General features: G+C 42.1%; 5 protein-coding genes across 6 annotated transcripts; 3 read left to right on the top strand and 2 right to left on the bottom strand.

Moving 5' to 3' along the window:
* The first annotated feature begins 154 nt into the window (after positions 1-154).
* On the top strand, positions 155-3888 carry LOC104427355 (transcription initiation factor TFIID subunit 11-like). 2 transcript variants are annotated; one of them, XM_039304427.1, is made up of 5 exons: positions 155-294; positions 974-1435; positions 2726-2813; positions 3252-3351; positions 3462-3888. In XM_039304427.1, the coding sequence occupies exons 1-5, from the start codon at positions 242-244 to the stop codon at positions 3587-3589; spliced, it is 831 nt and encodes a 276-aa protein (XP_039160361.1). In that variant the 5' UTR covers positions 155-241; the 3' UTR covers positions 3590-3888. The 2 variants fall into 2 exon arrangements, with proteins under 2 accessions (XP_039160361.1, XP_039160360.1); XM_039304426.1 differs by having other exon boundaries at positions 3459-3888.
* Positions 3889-4636: 748 nt separating this feature from the next.
* LOC104427354 (ammonium transporter 1 member 4) lies at positions 4637-6100 on the bottom strand. The gene is given in 3 exon segments (XM_010040458.3): positions 4637-4856; positions 4858-5593; positions 5596-6100. Coding segments are annotated over 3 exon segments (1461 nt in total).
* A 5407-nt stretch (positions 6101-11507) lies between these two features.
* Positions 11508-12579, top strand: LOC120289342 (umecyanin-like). Its single transcript, XM_039304107.1, has 2 exons — positions 11508-11782; positions 12135-12579. The coding sequence occupies exons 1-2, from the start codon at positions 11608-11610 to the stop codon at positions 12413-12415; spliced, it is 456 nt and encodes a 151-aa protein (XP_039160041.1). The 5' UTR covers positions 11508-11607; the 3' UTR covers positions 12416-12579.
* Positions 12580-14651: 2072 nt separating this feature from the next.
* LOC104425210 lies at positions 14652-15718 on the top strand. Its single transcript, XM_010037831.3, has 3 exons — positions 14652-14859; positions 15053-15171; positions 15344-15718. The coding sequence occupies exons 1-3, from the start codon at positions 14669-14671 to the stop codon at positions 15442-15444; spliced, it is 411 nt and encodes a 136-aa protein (XP_010036133.2). The 5' UTR covers positions 14652-14668; the 3' UTR covers positions 15445-15718.
* Positions 15719-16951: 1233 nt separating this feature from the next.
* Positions 16952-21472, bottom strand: LOC104425209 (alcohol dehydrogenase class-3). Its single transcript, XM_010037830.3, is given in 11 exon segments — positions 16952-17262; positions 17345-17454; positions 17457-17505; positions 17582-17739; positions 18452-18527; positions 18618-18700; positions 19912-20108; positions 20110-20235; positions 20324-20370; positions 20998-21134; positions 21311-21472. Coding segments are annotated over 11 exon segments (1134 nt in total). The 5' UTR covers positions 21348-21472; the 3' UTR covers positions 16952-17148.
* Positions 21473-23633: the final 2161 nt, after the last annotated feature.

Here is a 23633-nt window from a genome sequence, read left to right as displayed (position 1 = left end):
GCACACATCAAGTTATCCCTCTGCTTTGTGCAATTGCACGTTTCCATTTCCACAAAGTCGAACTAATAACCGTTTGTCGCATCATTGAAGCAAATTTTGTGTCCCTCAGTTCTGGACCCAACCAAGCTGAGCTGGTCCGGCGAAGATGAGATGCTATCAATCCAATTCAATGTAGGAGCAAAGCCTGATTAAAGGCTGACTTACATAGGTCCGGGCCGAAGCGTACCTACGATTGCCGTATATGTCCGAGATCAAGTGTAAATACCCTATATTGCGTGTCAAGTTGTGTGGAAGGTATGGCTCTAACCGATATCAAATTTATTGCATTTCTAAATTTATTAATAATTTATGCTCAAATCGATCACATGGATCTACCGGATGCAAATCAAATCACGACATTGATTTGAATCACATCGCTGGAAACTCGTCTTTATGAAATAGAAACCAAAACAATTATAAAATAAATAGATTGGCCATATATGTTTTTATCAGTCATTTCTATATAAAATCGTATAAGTTTGTCTGTTGGACATATGTAGTTAACAAATATATCATCTCCAGTTTTACATATTTAACTCGAATTTAATAGGCGTAAGCTTCCGATTGAATAGAATGATCTTTTCAATCAATCGATGATTGCCATCGCTTCCTTAAGCCTTTTTTTTTTTTTTTTTTTTTATAAATTTCATATTCACCAAATCTCATGCCATCTAAATTACATAAAAATTGAATAAATTTTTATTATTTCCAAAAGAACCCCCACAAAATAATGAGAAAAAAGAATTAACGATAATTCACACTTTTGTGCTCTATCTCGAAGAACAAATTACTCTCACTAATTTTCTCCACTAAAGGAAAAAAAAAAAAACTACCAATTTTCTTTTTTCTTATTTATTTATCTTATTAAAGACTTTATTTGGAAGAGAGAGAGAGAGAGAGAGAGAGGAACTACTCGTTATTAACATCTGCGCAGATTTCCTCGCGACTTCGCGAATCCACCGTCGATCCTGGAGGCGATGAAGCAATTCAAGGACCCGTTCGAAGCTGCCTTCGAGGAGCAGGAGGAGTCGCCGCCCGACTCCCCCGCCCCGCCCGACGATCCCGACGCCCCCGGCCGTCGCCTCCGCCCCGGCCTCGGCCTCCGCCCCCGCCCCCACCCCGCCGCCGCCGCCGCCGCCGCCGCCGGCCACGACGACGACGATTACGACGACGACGACGACCTCCTCGACGAGCCCTCCGCGCCCGCGCCCACCCGAGCTCCTCCTCCGCCGCCCCCAACGCCAACGCCACCGCCGCCGCCGCAGCCGCCCCCCGCCGCGGCGAGCGGCGCGCCAGGAACCGGGAGGACGAGGAGGAGGAAGGAGGATGAGAACATGGAGGTCGAGCTCGGGAAGCTCGCTCCCGGCGGCGATCCCGACAAGATGGCCAAGATGCAGTGAGTCTCGCTCCCAAATCCGTTCTCCCTTGTCCCGCTTTTGGGTTTCCCTCTCGCCTGCCTTTGCTAGAATTTTCTCGTCAGGGGAAGGAAATGTGAGCCTGGTTTTAGGTTGCAGAGTAGTTCTCTGCGTGCTTGAATGGGAAAAGGTGCTAACTTTCCTGAGTTCATCTCTGACCTTGATCTTCGAGGTGAGGTATTGAGGTTGAAGGACATTTGAATCTTGTCAAACGAGTTTCTAGCTTGCGAATGTTTTTACATCGGGTGCAAACTGGTTGAGCAGATCAGGAACAGTGTGATTTGTAATTTACATCTCGACATGCTTGAATAATCGTGCGTATGTTGTGGATCAATTGGTGTATCAGCTTCTGGAAATGTGGGCACTATTGCAGGAGGATGAGTTTCTTTCGTCCTGCCATGAACGCACTTGTTGCCTCACGCCTCAAGTGGAAGATTTTAGCCTGCAGATTATCCTTCTTCTAAATTTTTCAGCAAGATCATTTTTTCCACAAAGCAAACATGTCTAGGTTTGACAGTTGGGCGGTCTGAACAGAAGCCAATTTATTTGGAGCAGCTACCAAAGCCAGAAGTTTCTGTTTTGGCTGAAGCTGTTTTATGAGGGAGGGAGGGAGGGAGGGAGGGAGGCAATCTTTGTGACAAGCATATTGTTGAACATTTTATTTGACAACAGGCCAAGAGGGCTCGGCTTTCTGGGTTTAGATTATAATTGCTTTGAATAGATAGCAACAAGCCAAAGTAAATATCTGTTGCTTGAGTTACTGATACGATATGCATAACTTAAAATTCCAAGTCATCAGAAGTTGGTCCAACTGATTTGCACTATGATGCTAATATTCATGTAATGGGTGCTGGCTCAAGGATCATCACCAATGATGAGTATGATAATTTTTGTGCATTAACTTTATTTTTGTCCGTTTGAATTGACCATAACTTGAGTGTAACTATGCAATAGAATCCTATGTTAGTGACTCTTCCGTGTAGTGTTTTACCTCACTTTTGATGAATTATATAAACTATATTTTTCTCATACCAATCTCAAACATTAGTGATAACATATTTATTATATTAATCTTAATTTTGTCACTAGACTATTTAAGAAGAAATTTATTTTTCGAGAGCTCCTAAATAGGATTAATAGGACTTATACTCACATGCAGTCTTGTCAGAATGTTACGTGAGTGTTTGTTGTCTCCTGAGTTGATACGCCAGGAGCTCATTAAGTTACTGTTACCTGTGTAGCTAATTGACTATCACTTCCCTCTTTCTCAGGGCTATTTTGTCACGATTCACGGAGGAACAGATGAATAGATATGAGTCTTTTCGGAGATCGGGATTCCAGAAGGCTACAATGAAAAGAGTATAATTTCTAGACATGCTTTATAGTCCTGATTTTTGGCTGTGGTTTTTTCACTTCTTCCTCTTCAACTGTTTATGCAAACAATTTTTTTTCCATCTCTTTATCACTGCACATTGGCTCACTTAGTGTAAAGTTGGATGTTAAATGAAGAGCTTCTACTCTTCAGGACATTTGCCTCATACCATTTTTGATGTCATGATGCTCAAGAGCATAATCATGTCAGAAAAATAAATCCAAATTTGGCAATGCTGTACAACATTTGGTCTCTTGATGCCACTCGGTCTAGGTGAAGGAAGTTTTAATTCAAAAAAAAATTCTTGGGGGGGGAGTGTTGTGGTATTTCATGCACCTTGTTTGATGTGCACTCTTTTGTTTGTAAATTAGAAATAGAGCCAAAGAGGTGATTTATCGGCATTTTGCTCTTTTTTTGGCATGCAGCTGCTGGTCAGCGTTACGGGAAGTCAGAAAGTTACAATGCCTATGACAATTGCAATGTCGGGAATTGCAAAGATGTTTGTTGGAGAAATTGTGGAAACAGGTATTACATTTGTTTGCTTTCTATCATCTCTATCCTTGAAAGCATGTTTTGGTATATACGAATTGCCTTAGCCTCATATCTGTCTTGATTGATATATAATGTGGTAGCAGCCAGGATTGTCATGAGTGAGAGGAAAGAATCTGGCCCAATCAGGCCGTGCCACATCAGAGAAGCATATAGAAGACTGAAGCTTGAAGGCAAAGTGCCCAAGAGAACAGTACCCAGGCTCTTTCGCTAGATTTTCCCCCACACAACTCTGATTTTATAGTTTGTAGGCAAGGTGCTTGTGATTGATTTGTTCTTTTCTCGCATCTCTTTCTGCTCAATTGACACACAAAATCGAGAGTCACCTTATCATTGGTGTTCCTAAACGGAAATCAGCGATTTGTCTAGGCTAGTACCCAGCCAGGACTGGAAGGTCCATGAGCAGTTCAGCTCTTGTGAATCGTAAATATTGACTGGAGTGCAGCCTTTTTGCTTGTAACATTATGTCTCGATCAAAGATCAGAAGGCTGGGGAATTATGTTTACCATGTGAGATGGGTATCAGCTGTGCAAATCAGTCTTATTGCCTTTCCTAATTGCCTAGCTCTTGAGAGCGGTAAACTGTAGAATCATAGATCTATCAACTATGGCTGAATTGGTTGTCTATCAGAGAGTGAGATGATTTGATTTCCAATAGCGACGATCTCTGTTGGAGATTCGGTTTTATGTCTAATGAATGATGACACCTGGAGGTGAATCCAAGTATTGCCAAAACTGTCTCGAATATATATATGCTTCACGGAAATGAATGAGGAACTCATCCGTGGCCGTTCGAAATACTATGAGAGCCAGAGGCAATTGGAGGCATGATCTTGTATGGTCTAATGTTTCGTTAGATATGGACAGTTACATTGCTTATGAGTACAAATTGTTGAATGAATTATATCGCTGAAAATCCACCTTTGTTTGAGTCGATTGGAGAAATAAGAGCATATGATTTAACTTTTCTTGTTGTTACTGGGATTTTTCAATCATCGACTGATGTCCATCGGTCAGGTGTTCATCTGAGGTCCGTGATCATGTTAATGTAAAGACCTATGCTCTTGGGTTGGTGAGGAACTGAGAAAGTATCCATAAGCACGACAGATTTTCCACGAAAACCCAACAAGACATACATACAATGAATCAGCAACGGAACACACCCTAGCCCTATACAGATGAATGTACATCGAAAGTTTTCCACCACTAATATAATGTCCATCAATCACCGGGAGCAACGAAGACGACAAATGGTCTTGGCGTCAATCGCTTCGCTCAGAACGAATCTCCTTCTTCTCCTCGGTCTCGTACTCGTACGCAAGCCCTCCATGGCTGGTGAGGTCCATGCCCGCGGCCTCCTCGTCGTGCGAGATCCTCAGGAGATTCATCTTGTGCAGGATGAAGAAGAGGGTCCCCATCGTCACGCTCGTCCACGCCGCCACCACCAAGATCTGCACCACCTGCGCCGCCAGCAGGCCTCCCCGCCCCCATCAGGAGCCCGTACGGCCTGTCCTCCACCCCCGGGTACACCTCGTTCACGTAGGCCTTCTTCGCGAACAGTCCCGTGAACAGCAGCCCCCACGCCCCGCAGCCGCCGTGGAGCTGCGCTGCCTCCAGCGGGTCGTCGTACTTCAGCTTCTCCGCCAGCTTGTTGAACCCGATGAGGACCCACGCGGCCACGAACCCGCAGATTATGGCGGCCCAGGGGTCCACCACGGAGCAACCCGCGGTGATGGCGGCGAATCCGCCGAGGAGGCCGTTGCACACGTCGGTGACATTCCAGTGGCCGACGAGCAGCCTCTTGCCGAAGAGGGTGGTGAGGGCGGCGGTGCTTCCTGCGAGGGTGGTGGTGACCGCGGTCCTCCCGACGGCGCTCCACTGGCCGTAGTAGGAGCCGCTCTCTCCGTAGGCCTTCAAGATGTTGAGGAAGGAGCCGGGGTTGAATCCGTACCACCCGAACCACAGGAGAAACGTGCCGAGGACCACCAACGTGGCGCTGTGGCCACGGAGGGACGCCGCCTTGCCGGAATGATCGAAGCGGCCGATACGCGGGCCTTCGATGAGGGCTCCCCAAAGGCCGGCGATGCCGCCGACCATGTGGACCACCCCCGAGCCGGCGAAGTCGATGACTCCAGATCCGAACAGCAGATTATCCGCCCGCGCCGGGCTCGCCCAACCGTCGGCGGACCAAAACCAGTGGGAGGCGATGGGATACACCAGCCGGTCAAGAACGAGGAGTAGATCAGGTACGCCCCGAACTGCGTGCGCTCCGCGATGGATCCGCTCGTGATCCCGGCGGCGGCGATGGCGAAGGCCCACTGGAACAGGAAGAAGCCGTAGTCGAAAGACTGGGAAGGGAACTGGGAGAGGCCGAAGAAGTGCTGCCCGATGAAGCCATTCGAGGGGGTCCCGAACGCCAGGGCGAACCCGAAGAGGTAGTAGAAGAAGCCGCCGGTGGCCGCGTCGAGGACGTTGGTGAGCATGATGTTCATGGTGTTCTTGGCGCGCACCGAGCCCGCGCACAGCATGGCGAACCCGATCTGCATGGAGAACACGAGGTAGGTCGAGAAGAGGAGGTAGGTGTTGTCCACGGCGTAGCCCGTGTCCACGAACTTGCTCGAGACCGCGTCGAAGCGCCCGCAGATGTACTCGGCGGCGGCGGAGGTGGCGTTGCCGCCGCCGAGGAGGGGGTGGAGCTCCGCGGGGGAGCAGGCCAGGGCCGCCATCGCCGGGGGTGATGCGGGCGAGGGATCGAGCTGTAGAAATCGAGATGCGATGTCTCGTGGTGCCGAGCTCCGGGGGGGAGGGAATTGCGTATATATAAGGAATCCAGCGAAGAGCAGAATCGCTATAAAAAGGAAAATCGAATGATTCGTGGAGATTCCAGATTGGAATCTTTATTTGAGGAAGCTGTTGCAACAGAAATCATCCTTAAAATAGGGAAACAGAGATTCCAGCTCGTGAGCCGTTTCATCGCCATGCATGGGCCAAGCACACGTGCTTTTCTGCGTTATACTTTGGAAGCCGTCAAAAGGAGAAAGGAAACACAACAGAACACAGCTGTTGTCCTTTCCTATTTTTCTTCTAATTTTATTTGGGAGACCAGGAGAAAAAAAAGAAAGAAAGGAAAGGAAGTAAATTTAAGTTCAAAATTTTGAAGAGCGATGTCCAAACTTAGAATACAAATCTTATTTTGTTCGATTCTTCAAAGAGTTCGAACCCTAACCGACAATGATGAAATCGGATCCCATGATTTTACTTGTTCAATTTTATTTTCAGATAGGCTCAATATAAGTTTGAAATTTCAATATTTTGTGATTTGATTAATTTCACCTGAATATCTGTTTTTTTTTTGTTTTTTTATTTTGAGAGTTTATAGGATCTCAAATGCCCTCAATAAAACCTAATTGAAACAACCGTTATGCTCGGAAATATTCAAATTCAGAAACATAGGATCCGAGTTGTTTTCTCGATTTTGACAGGTTAACTACCATATTTGTTTCTGACAAAAAAAAAATACCATATTTTCCATATTTTCCTTCTCTTGATTGGCCAATTTAACAAAATCTAGGACTTGTCTCTTGATTGCCCAACGTGCCCAATGTGCCACGACACTTAGGCAACGTGACACGTCCGTATGCGAACTTTACACAATGATTTGCTTTTTAATGGTCATTTAGCAAATTTGTGTTGTTATTAGGGGTGTGCAATGGAAACCGCCCGAACTAGGACCGGACCGGCTGGTTTTGGGCGGTTCCCATGGTCGGCGGTCCGGTTCCCGGTTCCAAGGTGGGAACCGACCAACCTGGACCGACAGGACCGACCAATTTTTTTTTTTATATATAATTTATATACATATAATATATTAACACATATAACATATGAATATTATATATGAAATTTGTTATGCAATCGGAATTGTAATTGAGGTAACAACCTCTTACGTGACCAAGAGACTACCAAAACTCTTAGAAAACTTATTTCTTAGTTTTATTTTCTACTCGATGTGGGATAAGGCTCTAGGAGTTCCTCATGCTCACTCTCTCTCTTGCTCCCCTCACTTACAAACGACAAGGCACTTCAAGCCTTAAAGTGTCCGACATCGACTAAACATTTAAAGTATAGAAGAGAGATTGTCTATAAAACCTAAGCCAAGTACAGTTATGCTTAAAATTAATAGTGAAACACTTAAATTATTATTAATATTCATGCAAGTGAAGTTTGAATATTTTGCACGTGAAAACATGTGTGAGTAGTTTTATTAGATCGCCCGGGAACCGAATGGATTGATCGGTCCGGAGCATGATCTTTTTCTTTTTTTTTAATAAATGGTTGTTATTTAGTAAAAAAAGAAAGTGCCGATCCTATTGGACCAAACCAGACTGGACAGGAACCGATGGTCCGGTCAACGGTTCCCAAAATTGGGAACCGGTTTTCCCGGTCCGGTTCCCGGTTCCACCTTGGAACCGGACCGAACCAAGAACCGATCACCCCTAATTGTTATATGTACCGAAAATATATGGAAAATTATAAGGGAGCGGCTGCGTCGGCCTCAGGAATGCGACGGAGCACTCTCTGATTTCGCAGGTGAAACACTTCTTAAAAACTGGACGGGGCTTTTAAAGTGGCGAAGTCTAATTTATTTTTTTTTTAAAAGAAAGTGGCCGAAAATAAATGGGAAAGTACAGAATATCAAGACCAAAAATAGTACACAACAACAAGACGGGGAAAAAGGACAATGTAAGTAATCAATCGTGTATGCATTCTTTGGGATTTTAAAAATATCTCGATTTTCGACGGGTCTTAAAAAAATGCATGAAGAATTTACTCGAGAGGCAGAAAAATTCACCATTAAGCTTTTCATTCGTGCAAGCTTATACCAAAACGTGACTAACGTGAAATTGATCTTTTTCATTTTATTTTTTTTCATTTTTATTGGTTATATATATTCAATTGAGAACTTATTTGTTTCAATGAGATTAAGTAAAAATAGAGATATTACAAAAAGAGTTACAAATTTTATTATATGAATACGAATACAGCCTTAAACTTTTTGACTTAATCAATTTAGTTATAAATCTTTTGATAATTTGTCAATATAGTCTTTCCAATCATTTTTAATTGAAAATCGCTGACATTGACACTAAAAGTGCGTTTGTTTGCGTTTCGTTTAAAAATTGTTTCGGGAACGTAAATAAAAAGTGTTTGTTCACTGGGAACAATTTCTGAACAAAAACGTGTTTGGTAAACTTGTTCAGGGAACAAAAAATAAATAGAACACGTTTGGTAAATTTGTATAATTTTTTTTATTTCTTTTATTTTTTCTATTTTTTCTTTTTTTCCTTTTTTTCTTTTTTCTTTTTCCTTTTTCTTTTTTTTCTTTTGGCCGGTCGCCGCCTCGGCCATGGCCGGCGACGGCCGACGAGGGCGGCGGCCTCGCCCGTGCACGGCGAGGCTCATCGGCCCCGCGAGGCCGAGCCTCGCCGTAGCCGGGCGGGGTCGGCCCGCCTTGGGCGGGCGAGCTCGGCCTCGCCGGATCTAGGCGAGATCGAGCTCGCCCGGCCCGACGCGCGACATCTCGCCGGCCGGGCAAGCTCGATCTCGCCCGGATCCGTGAGGCCGAGCCGCCCCGACCGGGCGATGGCTCGGCGAGGCCGACCCTCGCCCGGCTACGCGAGGCTCGGCCTCGCCGGGGCCGCGAGCCTCGCCGTGCTCGGGCGAGGCCGCCGGCCCTCGTCGGCGGTCACGCCCATACCGAGGCCGGCGACCGGCGAAAGAAAAAAGAAAGAAAATAAGAAGAAAAATAAAAAGTGTTTCTAAGTTTTGTTTCGCTTTTTTTGTTCACTGGAATAAAAGAACAAAAAGGAACAAACGCACCCAAACGCGTTTCTGTTCCTTTTTGTTCCCGAACAAAAAACAAATTTCTCGTTCTGAGGAGAAATAGGGTGCAGCCAAACGCACCCTAAGAGTCTATTTGTTAAAATGTGTTTCGTTCCTAGGAACACAAATTTTTTTTTTGTTCTTGGGAACAAAAAATGAACATAAATGCGTTTGTTTGCGTTTTTATTCCAAAATTATTTTTGTTTTCGAAACACATCAACAAGAAACAAAAAATTTTGTTTCTTGTTTCTAGAACAAAATTTAGGAACACTTTTCTCTCTCTTCCATTTTCTTCTCTCTTTTTTCTTCTTCTTTTTTCTTTCTTTTTTCTTTGGCTGGAGTGTCACCGGCCCCGGCGAGGTCGAGCGTCGCCGACCCCGGCGAGGCGAGGCCGAGCTCGCCCAGCTTGGCGAGCCTCGCCGTGGGCGGGCGAGGCCGCCACCCCTCGTCAGCCGGGTCGCATGGCCGAGGCCGACCAAAAGAAGAAAAAAAAAATAAAAAGGAAAAATAAAAAAAGGAAAATAAATAAGAAAAATAAGAAAGAAAATAGAAAAAAATAAATAAAAATATTAAAAAATTAAAAGAAATAAAAAAAATTATACAAATTTACCAAACGTTTTTCTATTTATTTTTTATATTTCGAACAAATTTACCAAACACGTTTTTGTTCAAAATTATTTCCGAAAGCGTAAATATTTTTTCTATTTACGTTCCTAAAACAATTTTTAAACAAAAATGTTATCAAACGCACCTTAACTATTCTAGGTGACAAGATAGGCACTTAGGTGAATAATTTTTATAATTTTTTATGATTATTTATTTCATTTTCTTTCTTTCTTTTTTTCACTATGGCCTACCGAGGGTGTTGAGGCCCTTGCCGGACCTCGATGGGGGCCCCGTGCGAAGTCCAGCCCTGCCTCTTGAGTGCACACACGACGCCCATCGCAGTTACCATCTTCCTTCGGGCGAGCTCGGTGTACGTCATGGCGTCACGGATCGCATTCTCCAAAAAGATCTCGAGGACTCCATGGGTCTCCTCGCAGATCAAACCGCTCATGCACTTGACGCCTCCCTTGCGAGCGAGCCCCGCGACGGCAATCTTGCCGATTCAGGTGTACTTGATGGCGGCCATGACAACTCTGTTCATGAAGTATCAAAAGGAGAGAGTGAGCATTTGGCCTCAATCTTCCGATGAATGACGACGGCGGCGGCGGTGGCAATGGTGCTAGGTAGTTGTGTGTCATTTTCTTTGCTTTTACATTACGGCCTTACGACAAAAAGAGAAAGAGCAAGGCCTTACACTTGGGTCCAACTTTAGTCGAGTATAAACCCACTTAAAACCCATTTAGGTGGGCTTTGTCTTTCAACAAACGCATATCAATCCATTTTCCAAATTTTACCGACTTAGAGAGCCAAAGCCATGCAAAAAGGAAAAGTGCTAAAAAGGTCATAAACCTTTCGTATTTGTGTTAATTAAGTCCTAAACATTTTTACTTAATACCGATTCAGTCATTTCCGGCTAATTTTGGCCGGATTTTACTGACGACACTGGCCGACCGATGTGATTGATCGGTCTTGATGTAGATAACTTTTAATAATATTTTAATATTTTTGAATTTTTTGAATTTTCTTTTATTTTTCTTTTTTCTTTTTTCCCTTTCCTCCTCCAGCCGGTCGCCGGACCTCGGCCAGGCTTCGTCTCCGTTACGATCTTTGAGGTCCCCCTTCGCCTCCTCAATCTAGACCACTTCGATCCCACCCTTCGGACGTTGAGCGCAACCCTTCTCGCACGTGCTCGGCTCGGGACCTTCCCGAAAGTCCTCTCGATGTATCTCGAGGGGTTCGCTCGTGGCGACCGGGCGGCGTAAGCAGAAAGGCACTGGGTTTCCCCCTCCGGTGATCCTAAGAAGGAAAAGTCGTCCTCGACGTTCTCTCGTCACTTCAAAGTCGAGAAGGTTGGTGGGATCTGCATACGTATCTCAGTGCATGTTTAACAACTCTTTCCGTACCAGAAAGGAGACCGAGTCGAGGTCAATTTTTCTAGATATTCAAAGCTGGCGTGCTCTCTGGAAGCTCGGTACCCGTTGCGCAAGCTGAGGATCGATCGAAAATGCCAGGCGCTGACTTGGAAAAAGCCAGAAAGATTAGGCTTCATCATGTGCAAGAAAACTGGCATATTCACACCCTCCGCCGTCAGAGATCTCCTTATAAATTTCTCCCACCCCGCCGATCTTGAAAATGAGCCATCGCTGAACCGAAGGTGAACGCAGCACAGCCGCCGCAGAGAGAGAGAGAGAGAGAGAGAGCTGAGGGGACGACCTGAGAAACACGTAGAGAGAGTTTGTACGTGATAATGGCGAGCCGAGTTGTGGGTTTGCTCGGGTTTGTGATGATCGTCGCGGCGGTGGGTGCGAATGCCGCCACGTACAACGTTTTAGATCAGCTGGGGTGGTCGATCCCTCCGCTCGGCAACATCGCCTACAGGACCTGGGCCGCTGGAAAGAGCTTCGATGTCAACGACACCGTCGGTGAGCTCGAAAAACATGATGTTCCTACGTAAAATCATGCATCGCTAGTTAAAGAAGTTACGGTCGGATCCGATAGGAGAATCTGACATTAGCACGTTTCCAATAAGCATTCGATTCAATACCGTCGCCTTGACATGATCGTGAAAAGGGTTTCGCGGGATCATTTTTTTAGGCTTTGTATGCAGACATTGCAAAGAATACTCAACGAATGTGCTAATCGCTGCGTTAGATTCTTTGTTCATTACTCTCCTTCATTGTCCATGGAGATCTCCTTGCTGCACGACCTTGGATAATTCAGGCTTCTGCGTGCCTCCGTTCATTCTTTTGTTTCTTTCCCGTTTTCCTGTTGCAGTGTTCAACTGGACGGGGACTCATGACGTCGCCGAAGTGTCGAAGACGGACTACGACAACTGCACGAGCACGAACGCCATCGGGACGATCCAGACGGTGAGCCCGTACAGCGTCGTGCTGAACGGGACCAGCTCTCGCTACTTCATCTGCACCGTCAGCAACCACTGCGGCCTCGGCCAGAAGGTCACCCTCAGCATCGGGTCCGCCTCATCGCTCGCCGCCCGGGTGCTGTCCTCCTTCGCCCTCTCCGCCTTGGCTTTCGCATTCTTGAATCACTCTTAGAGAGACGGAGAGAGGGAGAGAGACTTTGGTCTTTAGGTTTTGTGGGCGATGTTGCTTTTTTTATGATATGTTTGTGGCCGTTCTTGAGGCGAACTGATCAAATAATACCGACCTGCCTTGCAAGTCTTCATCGATTTTTCATTAATCTGATGATTGCCTACGTCGCTGTGAAGCGACGATCACAATCAAATCCATCATGATTTTCAGATGATCAAAAGAGCATCTTGATCTAATTACGGCACGAGCCGATGATATCGGAAACTGACTGTATATCATGACATCAACATTTGTTAAACACGAGAAAAGTTTAAATGTCTAGAAAATCGATTTCGGTCCGACTAGTTCTTGGCTCGCGCCATCAGTATAATTTGTTTAGCATCCTATAAAGAAAAAAAAAGGTTAAAGAATAGATTGTTATATGAAAATTTTCATTGTTCAAAGAAAAAAAGAACTTTTTCAATAAGCACGTTAGGATTGATTTACAGATAATATAATTATAAAAAAAAAAAAGGTTATCTCCGCTTCTATTATAGTAGAAAACGGCATGCCATAGGTTGGAATTTTCACATTAACTAACGCGACCAATTATATGTTTGGGTCATCTGAGGGTTTTCTAAGCGACGTCTTATCTTATCAATCAGGTTGGTAAGGTGCTTTATAACGAATGCAGAGTAAATCCATAAGCTAGAAAGGTTAATAAGTAATCTTCGAAAAGATTATTATAATCATTTGAACTCTACTTTCAGCCAATAAAGATCAAGAAAGATCTGAACCTAGTTCATACATGAATAGTAGCCAAAGCAAAAGAGTAACTTAAATGTTCAATAAGAAAATATATGAAGATGATGATAAGTCAAATTCAACAAAAAAGGAAAAAAGAAAGGAAAAAAAACAAAAAAGTCAAGGTCTACTCTGATTTAAGTTGTCCAAGTCAAAACACGCTTCAGTTAGTGCAATTTTCTTCTTCCATAACGAAAATGCAATCTTATGCATCTCTAATTATTTTTTTTCCAGTTATTGAAGAGAATTTTACGCTAAACAAAATTTTCATTCTTAATTAATACTTACATTTGTTCAATGATAATGTCGCGATGTTATCTAATTAAAATGTTGTTCCTATTCAATATAAAGTGTAACCATCTTTAAATATGGACAAGTTCCTAGTTGTATTTCGCGCGTATTTTTTTTATATATTACTATAAATCTGACACACCAAAGTATTTACAATATATTTTTATATTTCACTTTATTATTTCTAGCAATAAAAACGTAGTTGGGATAACATAGATCCAATGTTATATAATATAAATAATTTACCTTAGTAAATTTTGCATAGTTATTTATTATTTATATGCTAGTAAAATACTACTTGATTTTAAAAAAAAAAAAATAAATACACATATATCTATAAATAATATATGCAAAAGAATTATAGAATTGCCAAGAGACCATTAAAAACAATTCTTGTATTACTTATGTAAATACAGAATTCTCTTTCGCTTTGCAATATCTATATATAATTGGATGAGAACAGTTAATACGTCATGATCAGACATCTATTGGGAATAAGTGTTTAAATTTTTTTATGTGTATATTTAAATTTTATTTTGAAATATGCTGAATTTTTCACACAAAACAAAAGGCTTTCCTACATCTAAACTACAAAAAGAAAAGAAAAAAATTAAATGGAAATAATAATACTCTAAAGGCACTAGCCGACCACAAATTCCGTAGCATAATAGACCGTGTTTGGAATAATAGTACTCTCGAAACACTAGCTAAAGCAAGTGTTTTATTCACGTTAAACTTTCTATTGATGAGCATGTGGTTTCTATAATATTAAAACATTCTCGTAACAAGATCTCACCCAGTTATTATCCGACACGTCTTCTCGTCAAGCGAAGCATACGACCCCATCGATGCCCCGCACCAAGAATTTCTTCCCCTGGTAAGGCTCCAAGATGCTTTCTGGAGCTTTCACTTCGTGTGGGTCTCAATCATTTCGACTTCGCATCAGGCAAAAGCACCAGAAGCTCCCAACGCATTCTGTATCTCTCCAATCTCTGACGTGGTGCGTCTATCATCTCGACCCTTCTAAACGCCACTTTCCGAACAGGTTAAGCCAGGTGCAAAGGCCAGGTGCAAACCTGACCTCTTATCGTCAAAATGTAAGACTTTCATTGGATGGATCTTCAGTCACATCATATTAACATTTGTATAAATGCAGGTCCGGGGGGGTTACCGTGAAGTCCCATGAAGATGATCCACGCGATCAGATCGGTGAGAAGCTGTGTGATTCCACGCTCCTTTCCATCACCACCTATAGCTGCTCCCGTCGTCGGCGAGATAACTTGCAGCCTCAGATTCGAGAAGGGGTTTGCTTCTCTGTCCGGCCAGCAGGAGAGCGCACGCATCATGGACAAGGCCGAGACCCCGGAGACCGGGTAAGTCGCACGAACTTGATTACTGAGTAACGTGACATATCGTTAGAACTTGATTACTGAGTAACGTGCATCGAGTGCCTGGATAGACAAAGATTACTGGGTTCGTGGGGCAAAAATGTATATGTTGTGTTGTGCCGAGCATTTCGACCGTTCTTTTCGTGATTCAGACGGTGGATGTTTCGTGTGATTGAAGGGATGTGTTGTACCACTCGTTTGGACATGAGTACGCGACAAGATGCGAGGATGAAGGATTCGGTGTGATCCATTCGACTAAGCAATCCGAAAAGGACGATACTCCCAGCGGTCAACTCGGTAATTCTCGTATTCGGTTATTACATGACATAACCACAGTCGCACCGACAATCGTTCTTTCCCCCCTCCCCCGTCATCAGAATCTCTCTTACATACCCTTCCTCTCTGTTTCAAACCACGAGGAATCCTGCAACGGTCATGCAAGAGTATTCATTTGGCCCATCCATTGCAGGTTCAAACATGGAGAAAAAGAAGGAAACTCCGGCGGAGGAGGAAAAAGTGCAGCACCGAACGAAGAAACAAGTAGCTGACAAGCCAGAGCATCCTGCTTGATCGAATAGTCGTGTTGCAGCCGATGGATGTACTAATTTTCCTTCTAAAGCTGCAACTACAAAGAGGGTTCTGAAGGGTCTCTGCTGGTCGGGGTTCGTGCAGAGTATTTGTTGATGTTGGATTTGGATACGCATCGTACCATTTGAAACATACTTTGTTTGTGTGTTCCGTGGTCTATGAAGGTTTTCTAACTTTCTACAGTTCATAACCGATATCATCTTTTACGATGTGCACGCGGTGCGTTATTTGCAAGAGTGACTATAGTTTGCAACCAGTTTCTCCTGTGCAAGAAGTTCTCCTTTCGTTTACAAGAGAGGAGAGGTTGCATGATCTTGGCAATATATCTAACGCCGTAGTTGTCGTTCAACTCCAAAAGAAAGGTGCATAATTTCTTTTTAGAAAATATTTTTTTTTTATATTTCAATTTGTGAAATAATTTTTGAGTAAAAGACTTGTTTAGTAAATATATATTTTTTTTTATTTTTGGAAAAAAAATAAGATTATGTTTATACAAATTATAAATTTTTTTGTGCCATAAAAATTTATTAGTTTATTATTTTGCTTTTTTTTCTTCTCTTTCGTCCTTCGGGTGCCGAGTCTACCGATCAATTAGAAGAGGAAGAATGAAAAGTTGCATTTGATAAACGAAATGAATAATTCTTAAATAAACACTTTTAAGGAAAATTATAAAGAAAATTTAAATTTATTATATTGTGTCAATTTAATTTCAAATCGAAAAATTATTTTAAAAAATCTTAAATTTATTACATTTTTTTATTTAATCTTAAGCTTTTTAATTTACTAATTTTCAAGTCTTGCCTATGGTGATGCAGTATAGTTAGTGTCAACCGTTTTTATATAACACTAACACAATCGACGTTCACATGAATAAATTTTAACAATTTTTTGAATTTGTTATTCTCCTTTTTTTCTTTTCTTAGGTGCAATGGGCCGTCGACCACTAGTCGAAGGCCGGTCAATGGCCAGCGATCCATCCCAGTCCCCAGGCAAGGGCCACAAAGCCCTCCAAGTAATAGAATAGAGATATAAAAGAAAAATAAAAAATAATAATAATTCAAAAAAAATAAAAAAGTGCATCTACCACTTGTCGTGCAGAGAAAACAATCATCCGCTAAACCCAGAACTAGCTGGTTCTCCCCGAAATGCATTGAAGGGCAGTAGTTGACTGGACATCCAAGGATAGTTAGGTTTTTCGATCAAAATTAGTCAAAATGATTAAATTAATAAATTATTAAAATATTTAATATAAATTGATAAACCGACAAAATGCTTATATGGCTAAATTAACACAATTCAAAAGGATTATGACTGAATTGATAAATTGTCATAAGGTTTAAAACTAATTAACGTAATTGAAAAGATTTGGCACTGAATTGATATAAGTATAATATGTTTAGAGTTTTTTTTTTTTTAATAATTAATCCGCATTTTTAGCCAAAATGGAACATCCTGAGTGCGAAAAAGCCCCCAAAAAAGCCACAAGAAGTGCCAAAATTAGAGACGAAGCTCTGGCATCTTTAAAGAAAATCTCCACCAACAGCAACAGCAAAGTTACAATACACACTGCTAGGCATCTTATTCGGGTGGCACTCTTAACCGGTGAACATTAAGGACGGGATTCTTACATATGCAGCACACACTTCGGATATTGCACCACAAACTGGCCTGTGAACCAGAGCTTCTTCAATCCATTGAAAGCACACAACGGAGGCAATCACCTCCATGCAGAAGATGGAAAGCCTCGTTGATCTCCCCAAGAGTCAAGTTGTGTGTAATGTACTCATCAACCTTGATTTCCTGTTGGACCAAATAGAAGTCAGGGCATAAAATCATCAGCTCCAACGTAATTCAAATTTCACAGAAGCGACAGACGGAGCACCTTTTTCAAATATTTGTCGACCAGCCACGGCACTTGGGAGCGGCTCTTGAAACCACCAAAAGCTGTTCCTTTCCAAACACGACCGGTTACCAATTGGAAAGGACGAGTGAGATCTCCTGCCCTGATGCTGCCACGCCAACTATTACCGACGTCCCCCAGCCCTGGAAGTAATTCAAGCAAATTAGGTGCACATTCCACGTCTCTAATAGAGTGTGCACTGGAAAGCGAAAAAGTCACCTTGTGACAGCATTCCAAAGCAGCCCTCATTACTGAGACATTCCCAATGCATTCGAAACTGTAGTCAACACCACCATCGGTGAGATCAACAAGAACCTGTTGGATTGGCTTGTCATGCTCAGTCGGATTCACAAACTCAGTCACTCCAAAATCCTTTGCTGCAAACCGTTGTCATATACATGTATATCAATTTCCATAAACTGTACTAAACACACTTATTGACCTAGTAAAAGGCCGCAGACATTTTCAAATGTATGAGCATCATGCCTACAGCTTTCTTCGTTGATGAAAGTATTGACTCAGGACTGAATAACCAAAGCACAAAATGAACTATCTCAATTACTGTATGTCAGTCCGAATAGTTCTAATTGACTTTCGGCCAACTCAGTGAGGTTCATCTTGGGAAGTATTAGCTTCCTATGGTATGTGTCACCATTTCAATAATTTGGAAAATTTACTTTTCCGGCTGTTCCTATTTCTTGCAACGACTATGTTCAGATTATTCCTAACTTCTACGTTTGTCAACGTGAATAAAAACCATGAGCCTTTTGACAAACTGGCCAATCAATTTTATGGAATGAGATTACAGTGAAATAGAAGAAGGATGCTTTGTAATCCACAATTGCAGAACTTCCTCGAGCAATACTGTAGGCTCATATCAACTTGCCTTCAAGCTGAATAGCCAGGCGATGATCAAGACATGAAAAAAAAGTCTTACTTTTGGCCATAATGTAACAGGTTAGGACACTTCCTCATGGGAGGTGGTTGCCCTGGATGGTATGCTTTGACACGGACACTAAAATACAAAATAACTGCCTAAAAGCATACACATACGACAATGAAGGTAAACGATAGAAGAATAAGGCTTACCTCTATCAAACTTTTTGCTGTCAATATCTATACCAATTATACGGGAAGCACCAGCTGCTTTTGCACCCTCAGCGACCTAATATATTATCAGAAGTATTCACCGATAAAGTACTATGTTGTCATCTGGCTAGCAAAAAGGAAATAAAGAAACCTATGTTCGACTTACAGCAAGGCCAACTGTTCCCAGGCCGAAGACAGCGACAATAGACCCTGATTCTACCTTTGCTGTGTTCCATACTGCTCCGAGTCCTAAATGGCAAGGAAATTTATTGAGAGGTCAATCAAGATATTCTATATTAAGAAATACTCAACCATCATAAACAAATTTGACAAGTCATTCAATTATCATGAGAGAATCTCTTCATGATCACAAAATGATAGAGCTTCTACGATTTTCCAGCATAAGCGCAGGAACTAGGCCAATTTTCATGTCCATGGAAACCACACAGCAGCAAAGTCAAATATCAAAGAGTAGGACCAAAGATCAAATCAAAATTCTGATGACAGACAGTGTGAAATTTAGAGTGCTACTGGAAGATGGAAAAGCAGAGTAAGTAATTGAATTCAAGTATTCAGAGTTTATGAGTGCCTCAAACCTCAAAGATCCTTTGGATCTCAAAGCAACATCCAGATGTGGGTTGATTCTAGCACTACAGTGAAAACATCGACATTATTATGTTCCCTTAACTGTGCATTAATGAACCAGCGACTTAGAGAAAGATTAACATTTTAAATGTTCCAAATCTTGTCTAGGACAATTGTAGTACTTAAGAATTGCAATGCAAGAATGCTTTAAAACTTTCTGCTCTGCTTTTTGTACTTCTTGTAGATGTTGATTTATTATCTTCTACCCACAATTTTTAACTATGCCATATCCCACCCATCAAGGGATGTCAGCTAAAAGAAGCTCCATTACCCATTAAAAAAGGGCAGTTGAGGAAACCAAACAAAATCTAGCAGAAATCCATATTTCACACGTTAGTCAAGGTAGAAGACACTAATGAACGAGTTCCCTTACACAAAATACAATAGTTTCAACTTCCAAGTACTCTTGTCATATGATATTTAGCCAGGTTCCATCCATGCTATATAAACACATGCATGGGTAAGTAGCATACGATAGTTCAAAAAAGAATTAAACAAGGGAGTGCCGCACAATCAAAATTGTCCAGATCAGCCTTCTTTTTTATTTGTTAGCGGAGGATTATCAAATGTTGCAACGCAAGATAGCTGAAGGAACAACATATATAGGTCAATGACTGAAAATTTCTTCAAAACATAAAAAACCTAGAAAATACAGCAGCTTTCATGACACTTGGAGCCTAGCAAGATCTGTTGCAATAGTAGAAACCAGGAGTTGCCACAAGAGTTTGAAAGCATACTCCATCTTCTCCAGGGAAATCAACTACAATCTAGCATGTCCTAATTGAATCAAAATGGCATCATAAAGAGCTCCTTACCTGTGGGAACACCACAGCCAAGAAGGCAAACTTTCTCCAAGGGAGCTTTAGGGTCGATCTTGGCAACACTGACATCATGAACGACCGTGTACTGGCTGAATGTAGACGTTCCCATGAAATGATAGATAGGCTTTCCATTCACAGAGAAACGGCTCTTCCGGTCATTCATCATCACTCCAACACCAGTTGCTCCCGAACTTTGCCACAAGGTTGGTTTTCCCTGACTTGCAGAACTTACATTCTCCACATTCTGCCTGATAGCAGGGGATAACATGATCCCCTGGTTGGACTTCAGTAACACCTTCACCGACACTCTCTACAATCCTTCAGGTAATTTTGGGAAAACACTAATTCAATCCAAGATTTGCAACCCAGAAATAGATAATGAAAAGAAACAGGGGATGTTACATACCCTGCAGCTTCATGGCCAAGAATGCAAGGGAACAGACCCTCTGGATCCTGAAAGTAGAGATTAGGTATCAAGTATCAACAAAATAACAAACAACTTACTAAAAACAGTTAGTGGAGTTGCAAGCTATGCCAAATCATCAAACAACCAAAGCAGTGGAAAGAAGGTCCCAAATAAAAAGCATTTGATTCCTATGTCAGACATTTGAAGTTGCCAACAGTCATTGATAAGCCCCAAGTAGAGTGACAACAAGGCCACTCCCATTGTACTGTATTACTTATCCAAAAAAAGAGTATCACAATGGACCCTCCAAATTTTCTCGTATGCTAACTTTGAAATGGACCCGGCAAACGATGAATATTTATAACTTCTAAGCATTCAAATCGTCATAATTTTTATGACTTATTAGGTTGTGTTTGAAGATGTCTTCGTAGGACATAACTTAAAAAATGAAATTAGCCCTTCACGTATTTAAGTTCGATGTAAACTTTATTACAGCCAAAGATAAGAACAAGTTGAGTCTAGTACCTCAACGTGGGGTTCGACAATAAATCCCACAAAAGTCATCCATTCTAACACCCTCTTCGGCATTCGACAACACCGATCGACAAAAAAAAAAACCGGGACCGCTAGGTAAAAATCATTTTTATTTTTTTTTTTTTGTCTGGAGTTTATACCTTGCCACTCCAAGTGTAGGCATCGGTGTGGCAGAGCGCGGCGAAGAGGATCTTGACCCTGACCTCCCCGGCCTGCGGAGGAGCCACCTGCACGTCTTCGATCACGAGCGGCTTGTTCGCCTCCCACGCCACGGCGGCTGCCGGTCGCCGGCCGGCCAAAAAAGCTCCAACAAGTTAGGGTTCATCCTCACCCCCCAATCATTGCACGCACGCACGCACGCACGCACGCTTAGATCCACACATTAACATATGGCGCCTGCAGATAGAGAGAGAGAGAGAGAGAGAGAGAGAGAGAGAGAGAGAGGGGTGTTACCTTTGCAGGTGATGACCTGGCCCTGGGTAGTAGCCATTGATGAAGAGGGGATGAGAGCTCCGGGAGACCACAGAAAAGACTGACAGAAAAGAGGAAGGGGAGATCAGCGGGGCGGACATATATTGGCCACCGGCCGGACCCCACCGCACTACCAATCCAGCTTGTTCATTTACCCATTTGTTAGGGATACCATGTAAAAAGCCCGAGGAGATGATCAATAGGGAGCCCAAGTATGAATTTGTTACCAACCTTCCAATTAATATCAATTAAGTTTTATGAATCAATTAAGATATATTAATTATTAAAAATTATTCTAGAATGTTGTAAACTTATTGCCTGACCTAACCTTGTTGATTTTGTAAGTTGGGTTGTGAATCTTTTTGTGTTTCACTAATTGAATCTATCTGATCAATTTCGATCATTCTACGTGACGTAATTAGCACTGATGTAGATATTTTTTAATAACATTTGAATATCTTTTTGTATTTTTTTTAATTCTTTTATTTTTCATTTTCTTTCTCTTTCTCTTTGTTTTCCTTTTCTTCTCTTCTTTCTCCTCTAGCCAATTGCTGATGCCCAAACTAGCTAAAGGAGAGGCCTAGCGAGATCACTAGCCTCTGGCAAAGCTCGACATCGCCAGCCATTGGCAAGGGCAACCCTTGCCCAAGGCCAACAAGTTTGACCTCACTGGCTCTCATCTCTAGTTGGTCATTGACTATGACACTACGTTGCCTAACAATTAGCTAAAGGAGGAAGAAAGGAAGAGAACAAAAAAGAAAATTTAATTAATTACTTAACTAAAATATTATTAATCACATTAGTGATTCACAATCAAAATTAACTAGATAAACTCAATTAGCAAAATATAAAAATATGAAAGGATTCAATTGACAAAATTAAAAGATTTATAACTGAATTGAATATATTTAAAGCTTGTAAGATAATATTCTTTATGAACTTATTCATACCGCATGAACTTTCTAACGTGAGATTTTTTCCGATAGAACTCACATGCACATTCTAATAATTTGAAAAAAATGTTTTTTTTAGAAAATGACTATTGTATCGTGAAGAAAAAAATAGTGAGTGAAATATATTTTTATTTTCGATAATAATTTAAGCTTAATTATTTTTCGTGGCGCCAAAAATATCTCTCATATATTCATTCTTATAAGTGATACAAGCGATTATCTTCCCAAAAGTATTTTCTCAAATCTTGAACTTTCCATAAAACAAACACACCATAATATAATAACAATAAGCAACAAATTTAATTACAGACCGCCTCATTTAGAGCTAAATCACCGCCAAATTTAAGGGGAAGGAAAAAAGCAACAAATATAGTTACAGATAAAGTATCCTATGCGGCGCCCGCCCTGCAAGCGGCGCGTGGCACGAGATATCATCTCGAGCATTCCTCGCTTTCGATCAGACGGCGTCATGCTCTCTCAAAGCACTTAATAAAAGCTGCCGAACCTGTCGACCCTATCGTCGTGGCCTACGACCGGATGGAGAATGCCAACGATCCCCGCCGCTGGATGGATCAGTCGCTTTCGGATCGAAACCGACGGTTCCATCGACATTCTCGACCTCGGATCAAGGGGGATCGAAATTTTTTTCATTTCTTTATTTTTTATATGTTTGCTTCTCAGGTCTCTTCGAATCGGGAGCCGGTTCTCTCCATTTGAATATTCAATTGAAAAAAAAGAAGAACATCCCACGTTGCGTGGGTCGCAATGGATGGACATGACAGCTTCGATGGATCTCTAGAGCTTAGCGGATCAGGTCGGGTCAGGTGTTCTCGATGGGTCAAGGCGGCCCGGCCCGTGGCAACATAAGCAAAACCGACAAAAAGATATAGGATTTATTTAGTAATCATTTTATTCTTGAAAATAATTTTTTATTAGAAATGGTTTTTTTTAGTTTATGTTACTGTTAACGAATTGAGTATTTGAAAATATTGATAATTGTCCAAAATCTCTATTCCTAAAATAAAAATACGTTTGGTAAAATCTTAATTTTGTTTGTGAATTAAAATCTTTTAATTTTTTGATACGTTTATTATATTTTTTTCTTCTTTTTCTCTTTTCTTTTTCCATCCCTCTTCTTCTTCTCTAGCCGCCACGGCTCTAGCCACGCCAACCACGGCAATGGCCGCAGACTTGAGCTAGGCAAGGTCCGACAAGACTCGAGGTGCCTCATCGAGGGTTGGGTGATCTCGTTTGTCCACTAGCAAGGCTCGACCTCACCCAATCGGCACACTAATCTCGCCCTGGCCTAGCGAGGTTCTGACGAGCTCGTTGAACCTCGCCTAGCCGGTCAC

This window comes from Eucalyptus grandis, chromosome 11, assembly GCF_016545825.1.
Source record: "Eucalyptus grandis isolate ANBG69807.140 chromosome 11, ASM1654582v1, whole genome shotgun sequence".
NCBI lineage: Eukaryota > Viridiplantae > Streptophyta > Magnoliopsida > Myrtales > Myrtaceae > Eucalyptus > Eucalyptus grandis.
This window is presented reverse-complemented; position numbering and strand designations above follow the sequence as displayed.

Bases quoted from the DNA above. Each gene is read 5' to 3' on its own strand.
- LOC104427355 (XM_039304426.1), top strand. From the start codon at position 242: ATGTCCGAGATCAAGTGTAAATACCCTATATTGCGTGTCAAGTTGTGT. The intron at 1,436-2,725 runs GTGAGTCTCGCT...CCTCTTTCTCAG, and splicing joins GACAAGATGGCCAAGATGCA to GGCTATTTTGTCACGATTCA. The intron at 3,352-3,458 runs GTATTACATTTG...ATAATGTGGTAG, and splicing joins TGGAGAAATTGTGGAAACAG to CAGCCAGGATTGTCATGAGT.
- LOC120289342 (XM_039304107.1), top strand. From the start codon at position 11,608: ATGGCGAGCCGAGTTGTGGGTTTGCTCGGGTTTGTGATGATCGTCGCG. The intron at 11,783-12,134 runs GTGAGCTCGAAA...TTCCTGTTGCAG, and splicing joins CGATGTCAACGACACCGTCG to TGTTCAACTGGACGGGGACT.
- LOC104425210 (XM_010037831.3), top strand. From the start codon at position 14,669: ATGAAGATGATCCACGCGATCAGATCGGTGAGAAGCTGTGTGATTCCA. The intron at 14,860-15,052 runs GTAAGTCGCACG...GTGTGATTGAAG, and splicing joins GCCGAGACCCCGGAGACCGG to GGATGTGTTGTACCACTCGT. The intron at 15,172-15,343 runs GTAATTCTCGTA...CATCCATTGCAG, and splicing joins TACTCCCAGCGGTCAACTCG to GTTCAAACATGGAGAAAAAG.